Here is a 15,296-nt window from a genome sequence, read left to right on the forward strand (position 1 = left end):
CAGAAAACTATACGGAACCAAAGTTGTAATTGTCTTTGTATCAGCCGGAGTCTGACCGGCGTTGGACTCGTTTCCTGTGTGTGATGTCACATATCTGTGCATGCCTACAAGAGTGGCCTCTTTAACACAGTAAATTTCTTTATTATCTACACTTTTTACATAAATGACAGTACCTAAATGATGTTTCTTTACTTTTTATTAAGCCTACACGTATATGTTGTCGCTGTTTGACGTTTATTTGCATGTGTGTTGCATTAGTAGCGAGTTTAGCAAAGCTGAAAAGTGACACGTTTTTATTTTTATGCAGAATTTCTGATTCAGCAAAACCTTCACAATGGGGATATTGGAGAAAATTGCGGAAATAGAGAAAGAAATTTCTCGAACACAAAAGAACAAAGGTAAGTTGTCCCTTTACGTGTGCATTACGAGCCTGTCGTTACTCTTGACTCTGCTGATCACTGAATTAAACTGTTCACTTCCACATTGTGGCAAAGTTTAACTTGCTTAGTGTGTTCCACAATTAACTCTCATATGCAGCCCACCAGCAAATGATTCAAAGCTCAATGATAAATTATGTTTTCACTACTTTACCATCAGCCACCGAGTACCATCTAGGTTTACTCAAGGCCAAACTTGCCAAGTACAGGTCTCAGCTTCTTGAGCCCTCCAAGTCAGCTGGAGCTAAAGGCGAAGGTTTTGATGTTATGAAATCTGGAGATGCTCGTGTTGCTCTCATCGGTTTTCCTTCTGTGGGTAAGGTATGTAAAATGCACCTGTTTTTAATGTAATTTATCATGAAAAAACACCAGTTGTATGACAGAATATATAAAGTTTTAATTTTTGTACCCACAGTCCACTTTTCTCAGTTTAATGACTTCTACTGCCAGTGAAGCTGCCTCCTACGAGTTCACAACCCTCACATGTATACCTGGTGTTATAGAGGTACATAAATGATCTCTTTCATTCAATTATCAAAAATATTATTTATCTCAGTTTTGATGTTCTTCCTTTTCAGTATAAAGGGGCCAATATTCAGTTACTTGACTTGCCAGGAATTATTGAAGGAGCTGCTCAAGGTACAACTGTATTTTTTTTTATTATACAATTTCCAAGAAGTCTGTTTTCTTCATAATAATTTGTCATCTAGGCAAGGGCAGAGGTAGACAGGTTATTGCTGTTGCCAGAACTGCAGATGTTGTCATCATGATGTTGGATGCTACAAAAGGAGATGTCCAGAGGTAAGCAACTATATTTTTTCCATCAAGATAAACAAAATTACTTGAATATATCTTTGACTCACTACCTTTTTTTTTTTTTTTTTTTTTGCAGAGAACTTTTAGAGAAAGAATTGGAGTCTGTGGGCATCAGGCTTAATCGGACAAAACCTAACATATATTTCAAGGTAGTCAAGTTTATTTTTTTTTTCCACATTTTTAAACAAAGACATAACAGAAATAACATTAATGGGAATAAAGTAAAGTATTTACACAGACCAAAACTGTCATACTACTCTTCACTGCTTCACCCTTCCCTAATGTCTTCTTACATGAATGCAGCATTTTCAGTCATCCTGTCGTAACACATTTTATTGTAGGAGTAGTAGTTAATGTTTATTACACTAAATTTTATTTGTGATGTTGACGTGTTGCAGTCAGTATATAAATTTTCTAATTAATTCTTATTTCTTATAGCAAAAGAAAGGTGGTGGCCTCTCATACAACTCAACAGTTCCTCTGACCCACTGCTCAGAGAAGCTGGTTCAACTCATCCTTCACGAATACAGTATCCTTCTCTATGTTGTTTATATTATAACTTATTCCCTGCTGTTGTGAGTCTCTACTGCGAACTTCTTTAACTTTTCACTACAGAAATATTTAATGCAGAAGTCCTTTTCAGGGAGGACAGTACGCCGGATGAATTCATTGATGTCATTGTGGGGAATAGGGTCTACATGCCATGCCTTTATGTAAGAGGGACTATTTTCTTTTCTTTAATACTTCTCAGAATGTACTTGTACTATGTAATTTCATTCATTTTTATTTTCATTTCAGGTTTACAATAAAGTGGATCAGATTTCCATTGAGGAGGTGGACCGTCTTGCTCATGGACCCAACAGTGTAGTCATCAGGTCAATAATTGCAAAATTCGTTCGAAACTATTAATGCTGTATTTGTTTTTATCTTGTGTTTATAATTATACATTTGCAATTTGATCATTTTAGTTGTGGGATGAAATTGAACTTGGATTACCTTCTGGAGATGTTGTGGGAATACCTGGCCCTCATTTGTATTTACACAAAGAAGAGAGGAGGTATGTACTTTTTTGGTTATAGTTTAATTGACGTATATACTGCTTTTTTAATATCTTGTATCTCATTCCTTATTAGAGAGGCCAGACTTTAATGATGCCATCATTATGAGAAGAGGAGCATCTGTTGAGCATGTGGTTAGTAAACGTTTATATTAATATTAATAGTAACAACAAAAGAAAAAAAAATTTGGAATATTTAATGTTTCAAGATTGTTTATCTTTATTCTGTGTTTTAATAGTGCCATAGAATCCATAGAACCTTAGCCAGCCAGTTCAAATATGCCTTGGTTTGGGTAAGTCATGCCATGTTTTGAGTATTTTTTGTCTGATAAAGGACAGTGCACACAAAAATGCCTCAGAAATATTTGAAAATGTTGTGTTTTTAAAAGTAGTGACGTCAGATTATTATTGTAAGTAATTATATTGTCTACAGCTTCATTCATTTTGACAAGTGTTGCATTAAAATCTTGTCAATACTTCATTATAAATTAATTTTATTTTGTATTTTTTACTTTTTTAGGGCACCAGTACCAAGTACAGTCCTCAGAGAGTGGGTTTAACACACATCATGGAGCATGAAGACGTCATCCAGATTGTGAAAAAATAAATGGAGGCCTTATTAAGCACAAGGAACTCAGGAGGCAAGATTTATGTTAGGATGTACAACCGAGAGAAATTAAATGAGGGCATTTGAAGATGACATGAATTTTATGAAAAATACAATATTCTAGATAAAATAATCTATAAACCAACTGTCAAGAGTGTACTGTTCTGTTTTATATAACACACTTTTGGAGAAATTAGAAGTGAAATGTTCAAGTTAATCCTGGGTTCCTTAAAACTGAAATCAACACATGTCATGTACATTGAATTTTGGTATACTCTGTTGTTATAATGTTGGCATATATAGACCGTGACTCAAAAAGAATGATAAATAATAAAAAAATGTAAAGTTTTTCCCTGTCTTCCTACAAATCATTTATATGTTAATATGAATAAGTAAGAAAGTAAGTAAGCTTTTATTTATATAGCACCTTTCACAGATAAAAAACACAAAGTGCTTTACAATGCAATGAACAACATGTATAAGAACAGAGGAATTATGCAGTCAATTAAAAGCTTGTCTAAAAAGCAGCGTCATGAGCTGCTTTTTAAAAGAAGTCATAGTGTTTGGTCCACAGAAACAACGAGACAGTGTCAGCAGTCACCTCCAGTCTCTCTAAAACCTTCAAATCAGGTAAGAAATCTAAGGGTAATAATGGACTCAGACTTGAATTTTAACAGCCACATCAAATCAATAGCATCTGCAGTCTTTTACCATCTAAAAAAACGCAAAAATCAAAGGTTTACTATCAAAAGCAGACTTGGAGAAACTTATCCATGTGTTTGTCTCCAGTAGATTAGATACTGTAATGGCCTGCTCACTGGCCTCTCCAAACAAGCTGTGAGGCGCTGCAGTACATCCAGATCGCTGTAGCTTGGGTCCTTACTCGAACTAGGAAGTGTGAGCACATAAGTCGTGTGCTCAGGTCTCTGCACTGGCTTCTGTGGCTCAGAGAATAGACTTTAAAACAGCTTTGCTTGTGTACAAGTCTCTCCATGGCCAAGCACCAAGGTACATCTGTGACATGTTAGTGTCATATGAACCATCTCGCACTCTGAGGACCTCAGGGACCGGCCTCCTGTTGCTGCCCAGAGTCAGGACTAAACACAGGGAGTCAGCGTTTCAGATTCATGCAGCTAAAACCTGGAACAGTCTTCCTGAACATGTGAGACAGGCCTCTACTTTGACGCTGTTTAAATCCAGGCTCAAAACATTTCTGTTTAACTGTGCATATAACTGAAAGGTTTTCATTCTGCACTCTTCTCTCTAACTTATTTTTATGTTTTGATTTGTTTTTATTGTGATTGTAATGTATTTCTTATTCTGTAAAGCACTTTCACACGTCCCTCTGAGTTTTAAATCGGGTCTTTGGGACCATCAAGAGGCCCTGACCTGAGGGCCGGAGGGTGTGGCCTGAGGTGTAGGGGTGCAATAAATCACTGATGTACTGGGGTGCCTGTCCATTTGAACCATTTTCTGTTACATTATGAGTCCCATTGGGTTTGTATACTATTTGCATATAACATGTAGTATTCCTTCACTCTATTGTACAAAGTTAATTGCATTATTTTCATGCGATTTAGGCCTAAGACTGCATGACTTTCAACCTCTGATCTCCCCCCTCTGCCCCCTCCCACAGCAGGTACAATCATTCACCTCTGACCCCCAGGTTTCTCCCTGCTCCCCAGCTGTTTGTCCTGAGTACACTGAAGGCAGCCTGATCATTTTATTTCAGAAAGTGGCTGCTCCCGGGCCAGTGCTCCCCATTCACCAGCACATGGCCAGGAGCACAATAGTGTCATTAAAAATTGACGAGCATCTCTTTGGCCTAGGAGAGTGGGACAGAGTACAAGGCTTGCAGGAGAGAGTGACTGGGACAGAGGCCTTAAACATGACCTAAGATGTCTGTTCAGAGGGCAAACTGGATGGAGAGGTTTTGCTTTGGGATAACCTGAGGAGAACCGGGATGAAAGAAGATAAAGTTGTGAAGACGTGGATGAATTAAGGTACGGTTTCCCCTGGTGTGTACTGAGTAGAAAAGGCTTTGACACTTGATGCTGCTTGGCTCCATATGGTGTGGCTAAGCTAGCATGTGCGTGTGTGTTACTACTAGGCTACATAAGATACATTTGTGTTAATTACATGTAATTAGTTCTTCTAATAGTAATACAAAGTAGAACATTACATTACATTACATATTTTTTTCACCCCCATCTACTGGTAATATTTTTGAAGTGTCATTCTTGTTACAAAAACATGTTTCACTACATGTTATATAATAGTACTGTGCATATAAGTAGTATAAGTATACACTAAAACGATTATGTGACTCATCAATCTCCTAAATCTATCAGAATCGGAAAGTAGAGCATTTTCTCTTGAATAAGATATATGATAAAAATGAAAAAAATAAATACAAATAATAATAATAATATAATATGATAATTGTGAAACATAAAATAGCATATGGACACTAGGTTGAATGAGATGGGCAGTGAGTAGGAGAATTGTCTAACAGTGTTCCTATTAGTGGGTTGTTTTCCTTCCAAGAGAAAGTTGAGCTCAGTGTCTTATAAGAGTTCTTCATTAAAATGGCAAAAATGTAATTTTGTGCCATTCAAAAAAAGGACAATACAATTTAACAATAAGTGAACTGCAACTGGACAATACCAAAGCTGAAATGTTTTGGTATTGTCCAGGGGCAATTATATTTTTTGGAGGTGTATGTCTATAGTCTAAAACTACATTCAGTAACACATTTCTGGCACACAAAAGTTAAAATGTGCAAGTATTGTTATTGTTGTTGATGTAGGGACTAACTGTTGAATACAGAAAACTATAGATTTTTGTATGATTTATGTACATTATGATTTTCTAATCAAAGAGGGCAGAATGTTAGTAATAGTAACAGATAATTGCACATCAGACCCAACTTTTTTTTCTCATTCAATTTACGTCACTGTTCTTTGAATGAAACTGAATCCACAGCAGGTGACACTGAGAAGCTAAGTTGTAACACAGAGGATGTGAAAGATTTCTTTTCAATGGGTTCAAGTCTAGTAATTGTAGGTGTGTAACATTGCAAGGGAAAACGTGTTAGCATATTTGTCACATATGACCTCAATAGTTTTCTTTATTGGTTAAAGAAATGTGCTTTTATGGACATGTGTGTTTTAATCCATCCATTATGTATTTTGTATACTAGAAGAAAAATGTATTATATATAAATAAATATATAATGCATCGTTACTTTACACAGGGACAAGGTGAGTGAGGGGGAATCTTGCCCATGGACACCATGACTATGGTCAGAGCTAGTATCAAACCATAAACCTTTTGTTTTACCAACCTCAGGTACTTTTGTTCACACATTATGGTGTATTTATAATTGGATATGTTGAGGGGAAAAACATGTTGTGGAAAAAAAGTATCTCTTAATGATAAATAATAATCCATTTGTGAAGCCTGATGAGTTTTTGGAATAAAGACAAAGGTTTATTCTTGTTACAGAAGATGTGGACAGGGCTTAGGCCTGCCTTGGCCAGAGACCAAATGCCTCTCTTGAGTATCCTCTGTCCAGTTACTCTCCTTCCCTCCATCTCCCTCCTCCATCTTCCCCCAGAGCTCCTGAGCTCTGAGTATTTATATAGAAATACAAATTACATACATATCAAAGCGGAATGGCTTTTTCACAAACTTCTGCTAATCAACCTACTAACTTACATTTGAGAACAGGTAGTACAACAAAGGGCTTCCTGATGGTGGAGACAGTTGTGTCTGCTGAGCCTTTACACATTAATGACTGGTCTGGTATCAGGTAGAAATCACATTCATTTACACACAGACAGATTGAGAGTACTCTTTCTACAATATCAGTTTCCATCACAGATATGTAGGATCAAACATTTATCTGAACAATTAACATTATTATTGCAAATATGTTGTCAAACTCAAATACAAAGAAACAAACGTAAACAATAAGGAGATGCTGACACATTACACTCAAGCCTACAGAGAGGACTTTTGGCCTGAAGGTTCATCTTTGTCTCTTCTGCCCTCTAGTGACACTATTTGCTTGTTACACTGCACTATACAAAATGTGGGGAAGACCGACCTTAAGAGCTAATACAAAAAAAAACAAATACAAATACACACACATGTACAATGTACTCAGATAGTTCAAATATCATTTCACTTTACACAGACAAGATGACAACACATTTATATGGACATATTATATATTTCTAATGACATATAGTACATACATGGTTAATAAATCATAACAAAAAAGTGTGTAGATCACGCACTGTGACTTTTAACCTGAAGAGAATGACCATAAGTGTGTGTATTTTGGTGACTATGGGCAGACTGTTGGGTTAAACATTCATGACTAGAGGATGGCGGTGCCTATAATGAGGCATCACCTGCTGAATGGTTATTGTAAACCACTGTCCATTTATTTATTTGTGTGGGCCTGACTCAGATCCAAACCCCTTTTATCCTTTCTTTAAGTCTCATAAGAGAATCCACCTAGCCTATGACATCAGGACCCTCGTGTGAATGTGGAGATAATGCTCAGAGCGTGGTCGGCCTGCGTGCGTCTGCTTATGTCATCCTGCCATTAACCAACAATGGAACCATTTTGTTGTTTACTACAGCAGCTAGGAAAGGCTTATAATGTGAATAGATGCACAAATGAATGTTGACTATGAAACCCAATCATGGCACTTCTAATGTTTGTTTGATGTAATTGCACTAGTTTTACCTAAAGCCGTGCCCTATGTCTCTTTTGTCCTGAAAATGTACAAAGATTTACTGAAGCTTTACCAAACCAAAGGCACTATTTGGTTTGTCATTGAAGCCCCATTGTGTTGAAATGGTCCATGTTATTTTAGAAACAGGGGAGTGTGTGTGGGGCGGAAGGCTATAAAATGATGCACAAAGGACCTTGGGATGACCAGGACTCAGACCTGCTTGATTTTGACCAGTAACAAGTGCAGTGTTGGTTGGAAGGGAGGATTTGGAGGCATATGCTGTCATTTGGAGTAGATCAGAAGACCAGATAAGGTAAGAATAAGTTGTGTGAGTGTCCTAGTTGGTGTTATATTCCTGTTAGCAATATTTGTTAGTAATGCCAATATTTCTAAATTTGTGTTCATGTTGAATGAATGCACAGTTTGGCAACGTGAAGTGTAGAATCAGTTATCTGAATCATTTTACCACTGGCTTGAAAATTAAAATAATATTTATCCTGAAACTTTGCTTAAAGCCTTAGTATGTACTTTTTTTTTTTTTTTTTTTAACAAACTTGGAGGTTTATTTGGCATGGTGTAGGCTTGTTTTCATAGAAATGTTGTTCCTTTGGCTAGAATATTCCACAGTATGGCATGTCACTTATTAGATCCAAGCTGTTCTGAAGAATGGTTTTAACTTTCGATTTCATTGGAGTCATGGAATCATCACATAAACTTATTAAATCATCATTCATATGTATTCAAATAATTATATTTAGAACATATTAATTACTGGTTATAATTATTATAAACTAATGATTAAATACATTTATTTAATACACACATATGTTAAATTATTTTTACGAAACAGTTATAAAATGTCTACTCTATTTACTGCTAGCCAGTATGAGAATTGTATGTATAGACCGCACCCCAGTCCCAACACAAGAGAGCAGTGTCATACAAGCTAATACAGGCTGCCTTGTCTCATGCTCTAAGTTTGTTTCCTAAGGCTCTATACAATAATTTGAACTGTTTAACAATTTTGTAATCATAGTGTAACTGGATAATGAAATTTAAGTCACTTTTCTCAGACTTAAATATTTTGGAGGCAGCTCCAAATATTGTGATTAGAGGTCCATGTTAAATGAGAGCATCATAACTTTAAAATTAATGTTATATTATAAAATGAACTGTACAATCCATTTCAGTTTACTATGACTCTTATAAGAATGAAGTTTCCACACTAACCTACATAAGAAATTACAAGGCAATCTGGAAACCCTTACTTTGAATAGAACCGTGACTGTAGTCAAGGTGTTTAATCTTCTGTCAGGTCTTTGAACAACCTTGATCCTTTGTCAAGACTCTAGAATACCTGACAGGGAAGGTTTAATGTGAATGGGGCTTAACGGCTTACAGGAAACTTGACCCCCATGCCTTGTACCCAATGGTCTCACCTTCACAGTCATTATTTTTTCGAATTAATTGATCTTATACCTTGTCATTCATGTCTGTTGTCATATTTTGCAAGTATTTAGCTGGTTACATTGCCTCGATGCTGTATTGTGATATGAGTAATTGAACATAGAGGCTTTATCATGGACAGCTTGTGCTTTATTGGCTGGAGTCATTAAAGGGTGCATGTGCTGCGTGTCTACTCAGGTGATCCTCTTTATTATAGTGTTTCATTGAGTACCTCCTCTGAAAGGACACTGTCAGTCATTGGCACGCACAGGCAATCATATTTGTCACTCTACCATGTTTATGCATTCTTTCTTCCTCAGATTTTGTTTGTGAATTGCATGACAGCCAACGTCATAGACCTATGAATTAGACTGAGACTTAGACAAACTTTATTGATCCACAAGTGAAATTATTTGGACACAGTAGCTCACACATGACAATATATATAATAACAAACAGCAAAAATAGAAATGGTAATAATAAATTCATCATAAGTATCAAAAATAACAAGAGACTGGTGTCAAATAAGGCTTAATTATATAAAATGTATATGTATAAGTAAAATTAAAAAAATATAGAAATATAATAATACAATTTCAGCTATATACAAGAGGTCATAAGGAGAAATTGTGATTGACATGACAGAAGGTTATTTATTACGAGTTGTATAGTTGTATGGTATGAATGCGATCCTGCATCTGTCACTTTATTGTCTTATGTGTATTATTAGTGTAAGTACAAGTGCTGTTCCATTTTAATTTACAATTAACACAAGACACATTTCCACAGTTATAATTCAAACATCCGCAATTCCAACTTTTTGGCATTTTTTTACTAGATATTTTCGCTAGACTGGCTACTATTACATATCATACACATGAAATTGCTTAGACGACCTCAGTTTGCCTTCACAGCAAACATCCTTGAATTTCTGCCCATACTAGCATATCAGATTTGAAGTGCATGAGTTTTTCAGTAAAGATAATTACAGACAGTTTAGTGGTTTGTCACAGCTATTGCTCAGAGAGACACATGATACAGATTCCTACTTAAACCATGTCACAGATCAAGAAGACAGTTTAATCCAGCTCAAATGATCAAAAAGTCAGAGTAAACTAAGATCCGGATAGCCACCTTGTTATCCTGATGTTTTGCCCTTGAGTTGATCTTTTTCACCCCTGACACCAGTCTCAATGTATTATAAATTGGCAGAGGCGCAGTTGAGCGCAAAGATGTCCCTCTGCGATATATTTAGATCACCAAGCGATGAATGTTTTATCTATGCTGCGTAGGCGGAACAGAGGACACACATTAAACATTCATATCTGCCATTGAGATGACCTAGTGGAATATCAGCAGAGCATCAATGCATTACGTCCAGAACTAGCATTAGACAATTATCAATGAGCCTATACCTCCCGTTTGCTTACCCTGTGTTACAGCCTGTGTCTTTGTCTTGTGTGGCTCTCTAATTGACACTCCTTCTCTTCCACTATTTATGTCCAATTAGAATGCCTAAACGGTTCTTTGAAAGCAACTGTTCTTATTTATCATGCATATCCAGACTAGTTATAGAGAAAATATATTTGTTTGCGTAAAAATATGCAATGAATCCCTCATGTCAATACTTACGGTAGTTTAGCTTTGACATTGTTTCTGGTGTGTGCATGATTATGGCCTATTTCCATGTGTGTGTTTTGGCTTTGCCTCTCAGACACAGTTTAGCGTCAGCTCAACTATTTTGCATTATTGATACGGGAATGAGCCTGCAGGTAGGGTTACCCTGTGCCAGTTAAGCTGGTACATTTATGTGCCCTTTGCAACTCTAACCAGCCGTACTTAAAATCTGACTCCCGTGTATAAACACTATACATAATACTAGCAAACGCTCACAGACAGTGTATTTGACAGGAGCTTAAGCTGAGACGCTCAGGGCACAGTTGATGTCGTAGTAACTAGAGAGATGCCGGAGGTTGCAGCAGGTCATAAAGGCAAGCTGACGTGTGTGAGGGGAGGATACCAGCACAAATGGGAACCACACACATGCATCTGGGCTCAGACAAAGAGGAGGACTCCCCCGAAGGCCAAGGCTCACACAGGCAAACTTCAGCTCTCCTCACAGGGGGACCTCCTGCCAAAGTTTGTGCAGCGGCCAAGATGAGGATTCTGTTTCGGACTCCCAAGACGAGCTGACAATGCAAGACACTCAAAGGACTAAAGACAGTGTGTCAGAGGGGTTGCACCGGCTTTTATTGTTTCTGTGACTCCTGGGATTTACTTTTGACTCTCTGCACAATGCACTGGAGCCAAAGCTGAAACTTTTGTGTTCTTTTATGAAGTTGTTTGAGGAATTCACTGGATAAAAGTAAGAGTAGAACTGAAAGTGATACATTTTCAACTTTAATGAACAAACTTTTTAAAAGTTCTTATTTTCTGTATTTTTTTTTTCATACTGTAATGTGAATGACTACCAATGGAAGAAGCTGTTACTGGATTGAGTTTTGAAGGACTATGGTTTGTGGCCGGCTGTAGATCTTCTACAAGTTAGAACAATGTGGATTTTTTGTCACTAGAGATGATCTGACCAAAAGAGAACATTATGGCTCCCAAAAAGGGTGACTCAAAATCTGCTCCTAAGAAAAGCAAATCAGAGGAGCCAAAGAAGGCGGCAAAGGATGATAAAAAGGGAGGCAAAGAAGACAAAAAAGGGGGTAAAAAGGCAGAGGACCCCAAAAGCAAAGGAAAGAGCAAAAAACCTGCAAGTGAGTCTGATGCATCTGAAGACGACGTAAAGAGTGAAGATGAGAGCGAAGAAGAGGTGGCACCCAAGAAGTCTGATAAGGGCAAAGGAAAAGCCGCGCTGAAAGGGGCATCTAAGGCCATGGCTGTGAAAAATCTCAAGCCTTCGTCTAAAGCAGCTGTGTCTGATGATGATGATGAGGAGGAAGAGGATCCGAGGAGAGCTCAGATGAAGAAAGGGATGAGTGCAGTCAACTTGAAAAGATGACTGATGTAAATATAAAAGGGGCTTCGAAGGCAATGATGGGGTTTGCACTTGATGGACAAAAAAAGGCCTTACCGCCACCAAAGCCACGTCCATCAACAACTCAGCTTAAAGGGGCATCCAAAGCTCTCACCAGCATCACAGGAAAAGCATCCCCTTTTACCATGGCAAAGCCTCCCATGGCAAAGCCTCCCTTGGCAAAGCCTGTTAAGCCACCAGAAAAAGCAAAACCGAAAAGAAACCTTAAAAGTACTTCCCGTCTATTCCTGCGACTCTCCAAGAAGAAAAAGCCAGCTGCTGGGAACAAACCAACTCTGGGTGCTAGCAAGCTTTTTGCTGGGCTTGGGGGTAAATCTGGAGACAAAAAACCCGGCTTGTCTGGATTTAGTTTGTTTGGTAAAAAAGATGCAGCAAAAGACACAGAGAAAAAGACACTAAATCTTTCAGGTTTAGCTGGGAAAGGTGGGAAAATGGCAGCTGAATCCAAGGGAATGGGAGGAAAGTTCAAGGGCTTGTTTGGAAAGCAGAGGCAAGAAGAAAACTTTAAGACCAAAAGCAAACTTCTGGGAAAGATTGCTGCAGCCACTAACTGGCTGACAGGAAGGTTCTTGACGGTAAAAGGGCATGGCAGACTTACAGGAGTAAAACGGGGTCAAAAGCGTCTGTCATTTATTCGCAGGGATGATAAGGGGAGGCCATCGTACTATCACAATCAAAGTTACGACTATGATGCGGATGAATATGAGGATGAGGAAGATTACTATGATGGTTGGAGACCTAGACGCTTACACAGACGCCCTATGGCCTATGACCCCTATGACCCTTACGACCCCTATGACCCTTATGGAGAGGATGTGGATTATTATTATGATGACGAGGAGTGGGAGGATGAGTATGGTTACTATGACGATGAAGGAAACTTTTATTATGAAGATGAGTACTATGACGATTACTTCAATGAATTTGATGGATATTATGATGACGAATATGAGGACTATTATGAAGATGAAATGGATTATTACTATGGTGATAATGGAATGGTCTATGCAATGGAGCCAGATCCATATGGTTATGATTATGCCAATGGTCTTTATAATACTTACGAGCAATATGACGAATATGAGGATTATTTTGATCCAGATATGGGTTATACCTATGCAATGTCAGACCCGTATGACATGATGAATGGAGGTTATGGGGAATTTATGGGCCAATATTCTGATCCAATGATGGGGTATGTAGACCAATCTGTTTCGTACAATCCATACCAGCCATCTTTGTATGTTGATCACGCTGAATTGGATCCTTTTTATGGACAGGAACAGTTGTCATATACTGTGCCCCAGCCCTTTCCATCTGAACAATTTAAAGTCCCCAGGCCCCAGGTGAGAATGTTTGGGCAAGAGAGACTTGATGTGCAACCTGTACCCCCTCCACCCCCTTCAGCAATGTTTCCCTCTAACTCTCCAGCGATTGCACTGAACAACCAAGATATGATGTTAGATATGCAGTATGAGCAGCCACTTCTCCCACCATCTCCTATGTTTCAGCAAAATCAGTTTCTTCCTCCTCAAACTGCTCACCTTCCTCTCGCTGCTTCACCATATATGGGTTCACCTGCTTACCAGCCATCATTTCTTCCTCAAGAGCCACCAGTGTACCAAATGGCACCTGTTGGCCCTCCCGCAATGCCCCCCCTAATGCGCTCTCCTATTCATTCACCAGTGACTTCACCAAGGCCTGTGAGACGCACTCCTCTTGCATCACCACAATTTTCTCGGAGAAATAAATCTGTACGAACATTAGCCCCAGCTTCCCCTCGCGCTTCCCCACGCCTTTCGCACCGTCATATGGATTTTCAGGCAGATATGGAACCTGAATCACGTTTTTCTCCCCGTATGCGCAGAAGAGACCCTGCAAACCGTGCCTCAGTAGTTGGGGGTCCACCAATGTCCCCAAGAGAGCGGCGAAGGTCCCCGAGTCCGCCACCTTCTCCCTCTCAACAACGAAGAGGAATATCAGGAAGAACACAGCCATCTTTGGCTCGAGGAAGAAGAGGCACCGGTCTGCAAAGAGCTCCAACACAGAGGGCTCAATCACCACTTACAAGCCCCCTGGCCTCTCCACAGGCATCGTTCAGGAAACGAGCAGGACGACCTTCTTCTCCAAGACTTTCTTTCAGACAGCAGCCCCCTCCAGATGCAGTGCCCCTTCCATCTACAAGGCCTAATGTGTTTAAAGGAAGAAACCAAACATCTAGGCAGAAGCATTCCTCTTCTCCCACACTTCCATCCCCTCAAAGGCGAAGTCCCCCTTTATCTGAAAGACCTCAATCTCCACCCCGAGCTTTTCGACCAGCCTCACCTCATCGCCCGCCCTCCACTTCCCCATCACAGATTACCAGGCGTCCACTCCCCACCAGAGCTTCCACTCTCAGACGCCGAGGTGGACCAAATAGGACACAGGTGCCAATGGGAGCAGTCAAGCCCTCCCCAAACCGACGGAGTAGACATGGGCCCCCTGTTACGCATGTAGCTCCTTTTAGATCATCCATCCACAGTGGTCATACTTCACCAACAGCTCAGATCGGAGGTGGACCCCCTATGCTAGCTAGATCAGGCTCGCGACCTACAGGGTTAGTAGGACCACATCAAATTGGTAGTTCTCAAGGAGTCTTTCACAGACCTGTGGGGAGGGGACAACCACTGGTGCGTATGGCCAGAAACCCCTCTCTTCAATCTAGGCAGTCATTTAGAGCCCCTCCTCTTGTACCTCCCATGTCACCACAGCCTTCTTTAAAACACAATGGCCCTATATCTCCACAACCATCCGTGCGCAGGTTCCAGAGCCATCCCGCATCTCCTCTAACCACACGTGCAGCTTCTCCCATGCACCAGTTTTCTCATCCTGCATCTCCACTGCCTCTTAGAAGCATGAATTCACAAATGTTTGCACAGCCACTTCAAATGCCCCAGCCTATTTTACCCATGGCACCACAAGCACCATTACAAAGCGTACCCCAGCATGGCCTAACTATGATGGAACAAGGACAGTCACCAATGTTGGGAAATCCTTTACCAAACCCTCAAGTAATGTCTTCTCCTTTACTTCCATCTCCTCTATCTAGAGCTTCCTCACCCCTTGCATCTGCATCGTCTCTTCTGGGAGGTGCTCTTCA

At 39.4% G+C, this 15,296-nt stretch overlaps 1 protein-coding gene across 1 annotated transcript; it reads left to right on the forward strand.

Moving 5' to 3' along the window:
* The first annotated feature begins 2 nt into the window (after positions 1–2).
* On the forward strand, positions 3–3,267 carry drg2 (developmentally regulated GTP binding protein 2). The gene is made up of 14 exons (XM_020919912.2): positions 3–129; positions 308–398; positions 598–758; positions 853–942; positions 1,016–1,076; positions 1,148–1,238; positions 1,330–1,402; positions 1,692–1,782; positions 1,869–1,966; positions 2,052–2,128; positions 2,222–2,310; positions 2,387–2,445; positions 2,550–2,603; positions 2,831–3,267. The coding sequence occupies exons 2-14, from the start codon at positions 335–337 to the stop codon at positions 2,915–2,917; spliced, it is 1,095 nt and encodes a 364-aa protein (XP_020775571.1). The 5' UTR covers positions 3–129; positions 308–334; the 3' UTR covers positions 2,918–3,267.
* The last annotated feature ends 12,029 nt before the right edge of the window (positions 3,268–15,296 follow it).

The sequence above is a fragment of the Boleophthalmus pectinirostris genome, unplaced genomic scaffold (assembly GCF_026225935.1).
Source record: "Boleophthalmus pectinirostris isolate CB_2022bp ecotype Guang Dong unplaced genomic scaffold, ASM2622593v1 HiC_scaffold_17, whole genome shotgun sequence".
NCBI lineage: Eukaryota > Metazoa > Chordata > Actinopteri > Gobiiformes > Gobiidae > Boleophthalmus > Boleophthalmus pectinirostris.